Source organism: Neoarius graeffei, chromosome 11 (genome assembly GCF_027579695.1).
Source record: "Neoarius graeffei isolate fNeoGra1 chromosome 11, fNeoGra1.pri, whole genome shotgun sequence".
Classification (NCBI taxonomy): Eukaryota; Metazoa; Chordata; class Actinopteri; order Siluriformes; family Ariidae; genus Neoarius; species Neoarius graeffei.
In genome coordinates this window covers 69,380,621-69,396,955 of record NC_083579.1, presented here as the reverse complement: position 1 = coordinate 69,396,955, position 16,335 = coordinate 69,380,621, and the positions used below count along the sequence as shown (strand labels likewise).

Sequence of the window (16,335 nt, the reverse complement as noted above, 5' to 3'; positions counted from 1 at the left end):
ACTTTTTTGATTTCATAAAAATCAGTGAAATTTAGTTCTCTATACAATGAACAAACTTCATAAACAATATATGTTTGTTTACGTCCGCAATATCTAAAAAAAACCACGCCATTCTGTGGCTGGGAAGTTATTTAATTTGAGGAGATTCCCGAGCAAATAATGTGCATGAAATCGCTCGCTTCATGCAGTCAAGCAGACAGAGGAAGTCCGTGTGCGCATGCGCAGGTTTACCTTCTTCTTTTGGGGTTTACGGCAGCTGGCATCCACAGTGTTGCATTACTGCCATCTACAGGTTTACCTTTGACCGTGCACTGACAGTTCCATCATTCTGTCACTAAACAAACAGCTGATCACACCGAGGTGCTCGCTGAGCGCCGATATTTATTAGTTTGGTCCTGCGTTTCCTTTCCTTCGTATATAACATAACGTCTTTTCTTCTCACTTTCCGTTACTGTAGTCGGTCTTTCACGTTTCATTCGCATCCTCCATTTTTCTCTCCTGTTTCAGATTTGTATCCCACAATGCCTTGCGCGAACGGGGAAAGCCCACCACGTGATGCATGACGTAGTATCTTGAACTGGGTCATGGTGAAGCAGGAAAATACAACGGGGAATTTAGGGCCACGTGGCTCTAAATTCATTAATTGTTCTATTTAAAGGGGTACCAAATATAATATATACAGTTGCTGATGTGACAAAGTAACATATTCTTAAGTATTCTATCAAATTTATATACTAGAAAACAACGAAATATCTTGATAATTGTAAATATAATAGTCGGTACGCTAAACAGCACAAGAGTCGCCATTTTTAAAAGACCGTGACGTCAGCCCTGCCCACTGCACTAGGAGAGAAGCGTGTAATCATGGCATCGGGCGCATCAAGTGAAAGCGACAGCTCTGTCGAATCATACGAAGAGATCCCGCAAAAGACACGTCTGGAGGATCGTTATGCTTTCCATCGGTCCTGTTATTACACCCGAAAGCAACACACTGTGGCATTGTGTAGCCGATCACTTACAATTCATCCTACTTTCCGATTCACACGTGCTATTCCCAACCTCAATGAGCCAACACAACTGGGCACATACATACGTCATGAGTGTTACGCAGAGAAAATGAACGTGCATTCTGATTGGATAAAATTAATATCATGGCGGGCTGTTCAAACTGCGGAAATGGTTTGCTCGAGCTACTTTCAAAACACTATAACTTTCCAACCTTAGAACAAAAAACTTTTGTAAGTCTTGAATAAGGTTCGTCAATGTGTGTTTTATTGTTATATTTACTCTATATATTGCCCTCTGTTCCCCTTTAAAAAAAAAAAAAACCTAATAAAATTGGAAGTCTGTGATTCGAATTCGGTAGCTTTCAGTCCACTAAACAAAAATAACTGGGTGTCAGGGAAAATTCTTTTTATAACCTACACTTGAAAAATCTGAAAGGCAGTACAGCTTTAAACCGAACTCTCACTGGTCAGAGATGCCGTTTTGCACTAATATGAAGAAAGCAGCTGCTGCCATGTGCACACAGTAACCATCACAATTTTCTCCTACTAGTCTTGGCGCGTATTAGCTACATAACTAGCATAGCTTGCCATTTAGACTAGAATTATCATCAGCAAATCTGATGAGAAGGTTGTTTGCCTTCGATGTGGTTGCGGAGGCAGAAAACCAAGTGCGACTGGACTGTTTGCAGCCACAGTTAAAGGAGAACTGAAGACAATTTTTTTATTATCAAAATTCTATTTCTCATTTTATTAAATATCGGAATGCATTTTTGATCACTATTTTGTCGCTGCTATAGCAAGTTATGAGTGTTTGAAATATGCTCTGTAATATATCAGTCCATATGTAAAAGCAACGGCCGTAAACGAGATTCGTTGAGACCTGTGCGAGACATTGTAGGATGGAAGTAAAACGTACAGCGGAAATCATACCCTGTGTACGAAATCGCTCACTCGTTCACTACTCCCTATATAGGGAATTACTATATAAAAGGACTATATAGTAAGCTCATTGGTAAAATGAAAAAAAAAAAAAAGCTTTCAGACACTAGTCCGTCACGCTGGTATTTTCATCATTACTGTCGCACAATTAAAACGTGCTGGATCAGTCGGCGGGTGGGTTTTCAAAATAATAAATACATGCGTGTGTTTTTGTGATAAATCCATATTATACTGAGCGCATTTCCCACATTAATCAATACAAAGTACCTGCATCTTTCAGTTCTTTTAAATCAAGGCTGAAAACTTTCTTTCTTCTTTGCCGCTCATCTCATTATCTCTAGCCGCTTTATCCTTCTACAGGGTCGCAGGCAAGCTGGAGCCTATCCCAGCTGACTACGGGCGAAAGGCGGGGTACACCCTGGACAAGTCGCCAGGTCATCACAGGGCTGACACATAGACACAGACAACCATTCACACTCACATTCACACCTACGGTCAATTTAGAGTCACCAGTTAACCTAACCTGCATGTCTTTGGACTGTGGGGGAAACCGGAGCACCCGGAGGAAACCCACGCGGACACGGGGAGAACATGCAAACTCCGCACAGAAAGGCCCTCGCCGGCCACGGGGCTCGAACCCAGGACCTTCTTGCTGTGAGGCAACAGCGCTAACCACTACACCACTGTGCCACCCTAAATCAAATTTGAGACTTTTAATTTGATTTCTTTCAGCGCGACCGCAATGCATGATGGGATATATTGCTTTGGTTAGTGACGATCGGTTGTACACTACTTTTCATGATGCATTGTGGGATACTTTGAGTGCACTATACAGGGTGTAAATAATCCTCACTATCGTTTCGGACAGCACTACAAAATGGCGTCCTCACTATATAGTGAGTAGGGAGCGATTTCGGACACAGCGAAAGTGACCAACATCTGCCAACGTTGTCAAAAGACGCGCGCGCCCTCTTTCGAATGCTGATGTGATCAAGCCGGAAGTTTTGTTTGTTTTGATAGCGATCAGGAAAGTTTGAAAAAAAGTAGGCAGTAATCCTCATTTAAACTCGTTTTTGTGCAATATTTCGTTTGGAAAACAGTTTTCAAAATGGCGGCACTGACACCTGGCTGACACTTCACGTTTCGAAGTCTCGCACAAGTCTCGTGAAGATCGCGCGGATAAGTGACGCCTGCCGTGGACCAAACGAACTAAATTCAACATGGATAAAAACCGAACAGGCCGATAAGTATAATATTTAATTGCAATTAGTTGCCAATACGAGTCACGATATAAGGTTACTAAAACCGAAAACGTAATTGAATAACACGTTAATTAAGAAATAAAGCAAGTTTAAAAATGACTTCGGTTCTCCTTTAATGTGGGACATCACATTTGCCTCTTTGCCACCAAATCAGTTCCAGGGCTGGTTCGGGGCCAGTGCTGGTTCACAACTCGTTCAACTCGCGAGCCAGCTGAGAACCAGTTTGCTTTTCCATCGCTTGCGGTGCTAAAGGAAGCCACGTCATTACGTCGCTGTATACGTCAGTTACGTCGTTGTATACGTCATTACGTCGCTGTATACGTCAGTTACGTCGCTACGTTTGCATAAACCTTGGCGCGAATATCGAAGCAAAAACAACATGGAAGAAGCAGCAGCAACAACAACAACAACAACAACAATAATAAATGACTTCGCGTTTGTACAGCTGCTGCTTCTCGTCACTTAAAAATGGCGATCTTTCATGGTCTTGTTATTGTTGTTGGTCTTAACAACTCCGCCCCCCCGCTGACGTAAGCGGTTCTTTCCTCTGGCCCAGCAGAGAGTTGGTGCTAGCCTGGAACCGGTTTTTCTGGCCCCAGAGCCAGTTCTTTGTCAGTGGAAACAGAAAACCTGGTTCCAAACTAAGCACTGGCCCTGAACCAGCCCTGGAACTGCTTTGATGGAAAAGGGGTAATTGAGTACTGGTGAATGTCCCAAAAGAGCCAAGTGGTTATTTTTAGTTCTACTGCAATGTGGGAGCATTGGTAGTGAAATATATTTGACTGAATCGGTTTATATTTGCGCACTAAAGTGGCACTCTTATCATGGATGCTTTTTTTCCCTTATTTACCCTGCAATTTGTGACCTGATTGGATGGGAGGGGGAGGAAAAAAGGAAAAAAAAAAAAACTTGATGTCACTCTGTACTTTTTAAAAGTTTTCCATAAGATTAAATCTAAAAAGCCTGCTGGCAATTGCACCCTAAACACATCTACATTGTCCAAGACACTGTGTAAGCATGCTCATTCGTATACTTTTGGTGTAACACAATCAAAAAGGATCACTCACTGCTCTTTACCGCAGGCTGAAAAAGCTCCTTGTCTGGATCATCCTCCTCATCAAACAGAGTGAGTTTGGGTTTAGCGACAGGTTTTTGTGCTGGCTTGGCAGGCTTAGTCTTCTTCTTCGCCCTATAAGCACAAAATAATTTTAGAAAGCATAAGTAGAGTATGAAGGGATTATTTGCTTATTTTTCTATCATTTTACTATAGATAGATAGAGCTTTATTGTCACTGTAATGCACAAGGACAGTACAACGAAACTGGTTGGCTGTCCTTTGCCAGTGCACAGAACATCTCATCTCATTATCTCTAGCCGCTTCATCCTTCTACAGGGTCGCAGGCAAGCTGGAGCCTATCCCAGCTGACTACGGGCGAAAGGCGGGGTACACCCTGGACAAGTCGCCAGGTCATCACAGGGCTGACACATAGACACAGACAACCATTCACACTCACATTCACACCTACGGTCAATTTAGAGTCACCAGTTAACCTAACCTGCATGTCTTTGGACTGTGGGGGAAACCGGAGCACCCGGAGGAAACCCACGCGGACACGGGGAGAACATGCAAACTCCACACAGAAAGGCCCTCGCCGGCCACGGGGCTCGAACCTGGACCTTCTTGCTGTGAGGCGACAGTGCTAACCACTACACCACCGTGCCGCCCTGCACAGAACATAAAAGATAAATAAGAGATCAATATTAAGACAGGGGCGGCACAGTGGTGTAGTGGTTAGCGTTGTCGCCTCACAGCAAGAAGGTCCGGGTTCGGGCACAGTCCAAAGGTTAGGTTAACTGGTGACTCTAAATTGAGCGTAGGTGTGAATGTGAGTGTGAATGGTTGTCTGTGTCTATGTGTCAGCCCTGTGATGACCTGGCGACTTGTCCAGGGTGTACCCCGCCTTTCGCCCATAGTCAGCTGGGATAGGCTCCAGCTTGCCTGCGACCCTGTAGAAGGATAAAGCGGCTAGAGATAATGAGATGAGATGAATGAATATTAAGACACGTTAAAAAAATTAAAAAGATACTGCACATTTCGGGTGTTCATGCTATTTGCGTGTCCATGTTCAGTGCTGTTACGGCTCGGGCATGAAAACTATTTTTCAGTCTGTTGGTTCTTGCCCTGAAACACCTTCCAGAAGGCAACGGTTTGAACGGATGGTGTCCGGGATGCGATGGGTCCTTGAGGATGCGGTGAGCTTTTCTGAGGCAGTGTGTCATGTTGTGTATAATGGAAATTCTATACGGTCACAGCCAAAAGTTTTGAGACTGACACAAATTTTGGTTTTCAAAAAGTTTGCTGCTTCAGTTTTTATAGTGGCAATTTGCATCGACTCTAGATTATCTCACTGGGCTGCAACAGCCTGCGACTAGTTGGAGACACAACAGTGGCGATAAAATATGCAAATTAGCAACAATTTTCACTTGGAATCCCACTGAATTGATATTTGCATATTTTACCACAATTGTATCTCCAACTAGTCGCAGGCTGTCGCAGCCCAGCGAGATACTGGCTCGCACTTCCTGTCTCAACTCGCACTTCCTGTCTCGCGGAAACTGACTTGAGAAGGGTTCGTGACGGCTTTGCGACACCAGCGACGCATTTGCGGTTATTTTGAGAGAAATTTTGTCGCACGAATTTTTTGAACATGTTCAAAATTTCAGCGACGAAGGAGCGACACTTTGCGACTCATGCGAGGAAATTGCGAAGCCTCGCGAATGTTTCGAGACACTTTTGAAACTCTCTCGCGAATGACGTTCGCAATTTGTCGCAAGCTGTTGCAGCCCAGTGAGATACTACCCTTATGAAGAGCGATCAGATGAATTGCAATTAATTGCAAAGTCCTTCCTTGCCATGAAAATTAACAATCACAAACCCCCCCCCCCCAATTTCCACTGCATTTTAGCGCTGCCACAAAATGACCTGCGAACCTCATTTCAGTGATGAGCTCGTTATCTCGGGAGAAAGTGTTAAGAAGGACAAGGCAGCTGATATCACCCTGTCATGCTGATTGAATCGGAAGAGCAGACTGGTTGCTTTAAAAAGGAGAGGGATGCTTGAAATCATTGTCTTCTTCTGTTAACCATGGTTACCTCCAAGGAAACACGTGCAGTCATCATTGTTTGGGCTTCACAGGCAAGGATACTGCTGCTAGTAAGATTGCACCTAAATCAACCATTTAAATCAGATCATCAAGAACTTCAAGGACAGAGGTTCAATTGCTGTGAAGAAGGTTTCGGGGCGCCCAAGAAAGTCAGTCCAGCAAGTACCAGAACTGTCTCCTAAAGAGGATTCAGCTACGGGATCGGGTCACCACCAGTGCAGAGCTTGCTCAGGAATGGCAACAGGCAGGTATGAGCGCACAGTTTGGCGAAGATTTTGGAGGATGGCCTGGTGTCAAGAAGGGCAGCAAAGAAGCCACTTCCCTCCATAAAAAACATCAAGGACAGACTGACATTCTGTAGGAAGTACAGGGATTGGATTGCAGAAGATTGGGGTAAAATTATTTTCTCTGATGAAGCCCCTTTCAGACTGTTTGGAGAAGAAAACATTAGCACTACCATGAGTCCTGTGTCATGCCAACAGTAAAGCATCCTGAGACTATTCATGTGTGGGCTCGCTTCTCATCCAAGGGACTGGGCTCACTCACAATTTGGCCTAAGAACACTGCCATGAATAAAGAATGGTATCGAAACATCCTCCAAGAGCAACTTCTCCCAACGACCCAGAAGCAAGTTGGTAATGAACAATGCTTTTTTCAGCATGATGGAGCACCATGTCACAAGGCAAAAGTGAAAACCAAGTGGCTCGGGGAACAAAACAGTGAAATTTTGGGTCCACGGGCAGGAAACTCCCCAGCTCTTAATCCCATCGAGAACTTGTGGTCAATCCTCAAAAAACAGGTGGACAAACAAACATTGTGAAACTCCAAGCACTGATTATGCAAGAATGGGTTGCTATCAGTTAGGGATGTTAACCGATGACCGTTTGACCGATGGTTGACCGAATCAACGTCAACCGGTTAATTTTTTTTTTTGTTGTCGGTTAAAAAAAATTTTTAAAAATCAATCGTTTTGCAGTTGCCGATTTTGGAGTGGAGAACCTGGAATTCTGTGTTGTAAACGCTTGGGGCATGCCATGCGGTGTAAGGACGACAGCTGACAAATCAGAAACACCCATTCAGTCATGTCCCACCCTCCCACCCCAGTTGAAGACAGCTGCCACTCGGCGAGAGAAGAGTGTAGACACAGGCTTTTTAGCTTACAAATTGCTATTCTGTTTTTTTTTTTAATTATTATTAGAAGGCACATCGAGTTTAGTCCTGCCTTGGCCAGTGCATTCTGAAAGTATGTTTTGGTCTGTAGCCAATAATGCATGTTACTGCAGATCATATCTCTCCACACAAACTAAAGGCACAGATGCCGACTTTTGGAGGGAAGGGGAAAGAATGAAATGACAGCGGTGTCTGGAGGGGGAGTGACAAACGCAGCTTATGTCTGTGAGCCAAGTCGGTGACGGCTTCAGAGCAACTTCAATACCATGCAGTAATGGCGTGTTGATATTGGTAATGGCGTTTATAACGATTGTAGCTAATTAATTAGATTACCCGGCGTTATAACAGCCTTTATTTTAATGCCGTTATTCTCATCACAGAATGTTATGTACTTCTTCTAGCATTTGACTTTATTTTCAACGCCATCATGGCCAACTGAAACTGTCTCTAAGCTGGAGCCATTTGTCCTCCGCTCCAATACAAACCCCTCGACATCAGTGCCGCGTCTGACTAAATGTTTCGCACTGTAGAAAAGGTAATGTGAGTGGAGGGCAGCGACTGGGACTGAATGTGCGGATGCTCGCGGTTAGATTTAGAATAGATTCTAATAATTCCAATTCTAGAATTTTAAACAGGGATGCAAACGGCGCACCTTTTGGCAGATGCCGCCTTTTTCATGGCTGAATTGTGCAGATCTGATTTTTTTTTTTTTTAGGGGGGGCGTTGGAGTGTCTGAATAATTTCATCAGTGTAAATTCTGTATTAAAAATTACTAAATAAGCAAATGCCATTACAGTCCATGAAACATAGGAAGTACGAGAAGAAAACAGTAAATCAGAAAGCTGCGCACATTTGGGCTGCTTCCGCGAAAACGTGCGCAGCTTTCTGATTTACTGTTTTCTTCTCATACTTCCTATGTTTCATGGACTGTAACAGCATTTGCTTATTTAGTAATTTTAATACAGAATTTACTCTGATGAAATTATTCAGACACTCCAATGCCCCCCCCCCAAAAAAAAATCGGATCTGCACGATTCAGCCGTGAAAAAGGCGGCATCCACCAAAAGTCGTGCCGTTTGCATCCCTGTTAAACTCATAGGTTAACCGACTTTAACCGGCTAATGAGGCTCGGTGGTTGGTCAAGATTTTTTTTTTTAGTTTTCGCTATCCCTACTATCGGTCAGGATTTGGGCCAGAACCTGATATCCGGCATGCCAGGGTGAATTGCAGGAGTCTTGAAAAAGAAGGGTCAACACTGTAAATATTGACTCTTTGCATAAACTTGATAGCCTGGCAAGCCAGACTAAATGTGAATAATTAGTCTGGCCTCAATCCGTAGACATTTCCGACGGGTGTGGGAGGAACAACCCACTGTCTTTCAAACTGTCTCTGTGCGTATAGGCCAACGCTCTGACCAATCAGCGCAACAGTGACTGTGACATAGTCAGAGCGACAGAAAGCAGTGGGGGAGGCCTTGAAATTAAATAATTTTTCAAAATGCGTATTAATTAATAAACAGGTTCTAGATATTAAGAAGTTTGGAGATAATGACCACAAGTTTGGAGTCTGTACCACATAACTCTTTTTTTTTCAAGTGTTTTTCAAGGGTTTGCTTAAACTGTTTTTGAGAGTTTTTATTTAGTGGTGTTTGGTGAAATAATTTCCCTTAAATTTAAAAATAACGGGAAAATAAGAAACAATCAAAAAGTAATGTTTCAAAGCTGTTTATTAATTCTTCGTACTGCACAAACTAGCCCCATCCTTTTGGCTACCAGCGAAGCCAGCTGGTAGATCAGACTTTTGCCATAGCCGGTCGGCAAAACAGCGAAAACGTCCTTCTTGAAAAGGAATGAGCGGAGAGCCTCTTCCTGCTCATGTTTCAACGAAAACTCCAAGTCTAATTCTTCTAAAACTGATTCCAAAGCGGAGTCAAACGCGTGCTGTTCACTAGCCGTAGCCATCTTTCCTGTTGCGCTTTCTCCAGCGTCGCGCAGCTTTGTCATCACTCCTGCAAAAGCCCGCCCAAAGAATTCAAACAAAAACCTTGCGTTGTGATTGGCGGGCACGATTTGATGCCCGGGGTGTTTTTGTTTATATGGTGCGAGGCTAGACCCACTCGCTAGGCAAAAATATTTTTGGCCGCTAGGCGGGTGGGTCTAGTTTACTAGGCTATAAACTTGATGCATTTGTCAAGAAAAACCTTTGAAACGCTTATAATTGTACTTCAGTATACCCTAGAAACCTCTGACAAAAAGATCTAAAAAGCACTGAAGCAGCAAACTTTGTGAAAACCAAAATTTGTGTCAGTCTCAAAACTTTTGGCCACGACTGTACAACTGACAGGTTCAATGTTTATAATATTTTTTTTTTTTTTTACACACATGCATACATGTCAACCTTTGGTCAATCAAACCTGTATAACCAACCTCCAAAATCCGTATTTCCCTTATAAAATCCGTATAAGATGCAAATTAAAATAATTTACCTAAAATTTGAATGATAATTAACAATGATATATCCCAGTTACTTTTTATTCAATATTAATAACAATAAACCTTCAGAATGAATACAAAGCTCTAATGTTTGACAAAAACACAAAGTGTTATCAGCGTAGTTACGAAGGAAATACTTCGTTGTTTGGAGACAGGTTTCACCGAGCGGCTATTATGCGCGAGACTTCAGGAAAATCTGTTCGTAAAATTACGTTATAATGACCAAATACAATGAAAAGTATTTTTCCAGTCTCACCTGTGAAAGGTAATCCCATGTGATCTCGTTTGGACGGCAAACCTGTTGGTACAGTTAAACGCAGCACATGAATGAGGCATCTTTATTCTCGGGCGCGGATGACGTATGATTCTACGCAGAAGCCGGCGTCTATGACTTCCCGGTTGGCGGGATTCTCGCAATGCGGTGTGCGCATGATCAAAAGTGGAATGAAGTCTTGCTACCACAAGATAACGCGCGATTTCATAAGACTCTTTACTGGCTGTCTGTGGTGTACAGTACATTTGTAAATGTTATGTGCTCTTTTATCATCATGGGAATTGATTATAGCTCTAAATAAATACTGAAGTTTTTTTTTAAATAATCCGTATAACTTTATTTATACACCCGTATACTACGTTTATTGAATCAAATCCGTATAAAATACGGACATCCCGTATAGGTTGACATGTATGCACATGGACACAATATTGCATTACAGATTCATTGGACGTGAAAAATTAATATTCAACTGGTTCTATAATCTGGAACTATAGTACCATTTCTCAGTCAATTCACAGATAGTGATCTATCTTTCCTCTAAACTAGCAGAACCCTTTTCATCAGAACACTGATAAATAACAAATGGCGTCACAACAGTTCAGTTTCAGATCCCATATCCTTTCTGAAGCCAAAGAAAGGCCTATAAAAGGTTTGCGATTTAAAACAGAAGTGTGCTTTGTTAGAAAATGTGGGTGGAGGAGACTGTTTACAGAGTCACATCAGAGAAACAGATGCATAACATTTTTAAAGAAATTACAGACAGTCCCTAAACACGAGACACACACGAGCTCACTCCCAGTAAGCGTGCTTGTGACTCATAGTGACGTAGCAAAAGTGAACCTTATGACTCTGAAGCAAATCATCAGAGTACCATGTTCCTGGTCAAAACACTGCAATTATTTCAGGGTGGGTGGTGACCCCTGACTATTCAAATGGTACTTATCAGTAGTGTTATTTTAAAAGTCTAGACAGTCGACAATTGGTCTGAATCCACACACTTTTTTTTTTTTTTTTTTTTTAAACACAACTAATGCCTCGTTCACAACCGGCCGTACGTGCTCCTACGGCCGGTCTACATGCAAAAAACGCAAGAAACGCACGGAGGGCACGCGTGAAACGCATGGAGGCCGCGCGTGTGACGTGCTGATTTTCAAGCCGTAGACTGGCCGCAGAGGTTCTTTGTCATGTCAAACAAACTCTACGGGCACTTACGTTTTTTTCAGGTTGCAAGACAAACTTACGGCCAACGTGCGTCTTTCTCCACGAACAAAAAAAACCGCAGCGATTTGGGAAATGCCAAAAAATCGTACGTCCGGTTGTGACCTAGGCTTAAATCAAGTTGTTTTTCAACCAACCGAATATCAACAATAATTTGATCGATACGTCACCATTCAATTCAAAATAAACCAGATGGCCATTTCCTTTTTTGCTCACTAATAAACACAGGCGAGTGACACTCGCAAGTCAGAGCAGGGCACTAATGGACAGAGATAAACTTTTTTTATTATTATTATTATTTTAAGAGAACTCTTGAGACGGTTCCTCATCAGGTTCTTGAGAATTCTTAGCTGGGTTTTATAAAAAGCATTTCCATAAAGAGAGATAAGGATGAGAGTTTTCCAAAACAGAGTGCAAATGATTGACCTTTTATAGTCCCTTTATTTGGAACATTGCTGACGGGCATGAAGCTCTGGAAGATGTCCAGTAACATCAAACTGATAAATCAGGCATAATGAAAGGAGGTTTGGTTATATTATGCACCACAAACAGCCCAAAATAGATATATATATATTTTTAAAAGCACTCGCTTTAATGAGCGTAGGGTTACTAAAAAGAGTGTTTCCACATTTATTAAACAATATTCGCTGAGAAGCCGACCATGAAACTCTGAGTCAATAGACGTGTTTAAATTATTGCAGAATAAATCGCACTGGTATCAATATTCAGTGCATGAAGGGTTGTAAAAGCATCTCACCGCTGGCCTCATGAGTGCGTGTCAGTTAGAAGCAGAACAGAGCCAGTGCACTAATTATCAGGCATTACTGGAGCTCTGGAAAGTTCTTAGTGATTTTGCAGAATTTTAAACATGATTTCATTGCTAAAAAATTTGGCAATCTGTATTTCATATACAGAGACGCTAATTTAACCCTCTGGGGTTTGAGGGTATTTTCTGGCACTAATGATTTTGTCATGCTGTGATTTTGTCATCAATTTCAATAAATCTAAACAGTATTTTCAAAGTCATCTGACTTTTATTGTATTCAGCACAAATTCAGCTACAATAGAGATCTTGCAGTCACGTGACCGGAAAGTACACAACCGCCATCTTGTCGGTCAAAAACACCGCTGAATACTGCTGCACTCGTGTACAGAATGGATCAATTTCAACCGACGGATTACACGGCTCATTTTTCTAATGAACAGATAACTAGATATATGTCTAAAATAAACGATCTACAGATTTGTGACCCTTATGGCTTACCGGACGGAGTTTTCACGACCGGATTTTGAACTGTCAGCGGAATACCCGGACGTGTATAATTACCTCATTAACTTTCCCTCGCTGTTCAGTGGTGAAGCACTGCATGCCTATAAATCTCTGCACAGTTATCTTTACAGAAATTCAGGATTTGTCAGCGACTCAGATGTGGCATCTTGTAAACAAGAATCCTCATTGGACGGGTAAGTCACTTAAGTATTGAGTATAGCACTGACCAGCCGATTATAGAACAGAATAAGGTAATTCCAAATCGTCCGTCTTGTTTACATGGATCTGGCGTTGGAGAGGTAAAGGCTTGGCAGTGGAGGTTTGAGTGGCTGTTTTCTGAGCTTAGTCAACAGGCCGGCTCTGCAGCCTCGCTTTTGCTTCCGCTCCCGGCACCGCCTCCTTCACTTTGCTTCCGATAACAATCCACGGAGACCCCGCTGGTCTCGCTATCTCGTCCGGAATGTTTTTTTTTTTTCCTTGTCCGGAATGTTGTGCATGCGATGGAAATCGCTACAAACCGTCATTTTCTGCTGGAAACCAATGTCCAGTAAGTCCATACGGTTGTAGTGGATATTGAAGTCCAGTACAGACGAACAACACGCAAAAATACACACAAAAAACATAAAAAACGTGCACAGGTAGGGAGAGCTTGTAGCCGCAGCCGTTGTAGTAGAATTGTATATAGTAGGGTTTTCCAGAAGAAAAGGTAGAAGTAAAAGCAGAAGTAGAAGGCAGAATATGGCGTTTGACCGACAAGATGGCGTCTGTCACAATCTGGATCGGCTGTGACGTCACATGCAAGTGCGCCATAATATCCATGTAGTATGTATATTAGGGCTGTAACGATACACCCAACTCACGATTCGATTCGTATCATGATTTTTGACCCATGATTCGATACACCCACGATTTTTTTTTAAATAATGTTTTTTTAAAGTAGTAAATTTGACTTAATAGGGCTGTAACGATACACCCAACTCACGATTCGATTCGTATCACGATTTTTGACCCACGATTCGATACACCCACGATTTTTTTTAAAATACGTTTTTTTAAAGTAGTAAATTTGACTTATTAACATTTACTTACTTACATTAACTTAATAATTTAATAACAAATAATTCCGACCACTGCAGAGAATGAGTAATATGCATGCAAAAATGAACAAATGTATATCCAAAGATTGTTTTATTTCTCAAAATAATACTGTTGAAAGACATTCAACAAACTTTCATTCTGTATAACAAAATGCTACTCCATTGAATAAATGAAATATCTCCCTTTCATTCTGGGGAAGCAGAATTGCACTAGTGCTGCAAAAGTAAACAAATAACCAAATAAATAACATTTCTCTTTTCTGTCACAAATGTGACCCCATTGAGTTAAAGTAAATGAAATATCTCCCTTCTATTCTGAGGTAGCATACTTGCACTAGTGCTAAACCAATAGTCAAGATATCAAAATAACATCTGTTCTGTATAACAGATCAGATAACATCCTGCACCAGCTTGTGCGATGGCAACTGCAGCATTTTTTGTTTGTCACTTAACACAGCAGCGGCTGAAGTGCTTTTGTGAAAAAACGTGACAATTTTCCTGACTCTGCAAAGGAGTCTGGAGACCTGATTCACGGCCATTCCTTTCTGTGCAGCTAGATTTACTGTGTGGGCAAAGCATCTGATATGCGGAGAAAATCCGGCCGCCTCAACAGCATTTGCGATATTCCTCGCGTTGTCAGTGGTCACTGGCACCGGGAGGTCTGAGCTGATCTTCCATTCTGACATCTGCGTCAGGATTTCTGTCAGATGGCCACTTGTATGGCTCTCGTACACCGGCCGTGTTTGAAGGACTGGGTTTGCGATTTGCCACTGGCCAGTGATGTAGTCTTTTTGTCACATGACTGAAACTTTTTGTCACATGACTGAAAGCTCGTCGCGTGACTCACAGAAGATTGTCGCAGGTCGGCGAAAAAACGACTTACTAATAGATATTAAAAAATAAAAGTAATTTAAAGGAACAGTCCACCGTACTTCCATAATGAAATATGCTCTTATCTGAATTGAGACGAGCTGCTCCGTACCTCTCCGAGCTTTGCGCGACCTCCCAGTCAGTCAGATGCGCTGTCACTCCTGTTAGCAATGTAGCTAGGCTCAGTATGGCCAATGGTATTTTTTGGGGCTGTAGTTAGATGCGACCAAACTCTTCCGCGTTTTTCCTGTTTACATAGGTTTATATGACCAGTGATATGAAACAAGTTCAGTTACACAAATTGAAACGTGGCGATTTTCTATGCTATGGAAAGTCCGCACTATAATGACAGGCGTACTAACACCTTCTGCGCGCTTCGGCAGCGCACTGATACCGTCACTGATACGGATTGATACGGAGCTCAGATATCAATGTGCTGCTGAAGCACGCAGAAGGTGTTAGTACGCCTGTCATTATAGTGCGGACTTTCCATAGCATAGAAAATCGCTACGTTTCAATTTGTGTAACTGAACTTGTTTCATATCACTGGTCATATAAACCTATGTAAACAGGAAAAACGCGGAAGAGTTTGGTCGCGTCTAACTACAGCCCCAAAAAAATACCATTGGCCATGCTGAGCCTAGCTACATTGCTAACAGGAGTGACAGCGCGTCTGACTGACTGGGAGGTCGCGCAAAGCTCGGAGAGGTACGGAGCAGCTCGTCTCAATTCAGATAAGAGCATATTTCATTATGGAAGTATGGTGGACTGTTCCTTTAAGCAAGTTTAAAATGTAATTTAAATAAAAAGTAAAGTATTCATAAATTGAAGTTTGGAAGCACTAACATCTGTTTTTGGGCTGAGGAGAAGTTTGAAAGGGTGTACCGCGATTCTGCCTTCTTGTATCTCGACACGGATTGTGGCTCTGCGTATCGTGATTTAGATTTCGATACGCATATTGTTACAGGCCTAATGTATATCATGGAAAAAAACCCAGATAAATGAAGATGTTGTAAAAAGCAGTTTAAGAACTGTGTTGGAATGTGTGAAAAACATGACCGTACCCATTGTGTCGAACCGTTTTGATCACTTGAGGTGATTCTGTTCAGTCTTAGGAATGTATCCAGAACAAAAACTTAAATCTGCTCTATTGATTTGGACAATTAACCGGCCATCAAAAAAAAAAAAGTCCAGTTGTTTTGGGATAAAGGGTTGGCAGTGGGAGGGGTATTCAATGAGAAGGGTAAAAAAAAAAAAAATTCATTCCATTCAATGAGAAGAGTGAAAACCCCTCCCACTGCCATCTCTTAATCCCATCAAGTCAAGTGGTCAAAACAGTTCATCCCAATGGATAAGGTCATGTTTTTCACACATTCCAACACAGTTCTAAAACTGCGTCTAATAACAGCTTAATTTATCTGCCATTTGACTTTATTCAGTGTGTCTTGAAATTAACTCTTGTACAATTTTACTCAGTTCAGAACCACAGTCAACACTGTTACTCTGTTACGCAAATATTATTCTGTAATTTTGCTTCCACTCCAACTTTTACTCTCTGAACTCAAAATCT

The 16,335-nt window shown here is 42.0% G+C and overlaps 1 protein-coding gene across 1 annotated transcript in view; it reads right to left on the bottom strand.

The window, feature by feature from the left end:
- Window positions 1–16,335, bottom strand: part of hs1bp3 (HCLS1 binding protein 3) — a 43,756-nt gene that overhangs the window by 8,478 nt on the left and 18,943 nt on the right. Inside the window, exon 5 of the mRNA XM_060934667.1 lies at window positions 4,276–4,397. Within this exon, the coding sequence (XP_060790650.1) occupies window positions 4,276–4,397 (122 nt within the window). The remainder of the gene's footprint in view (window positions 1–4,275; window positions 4,398–16,335) is intronic.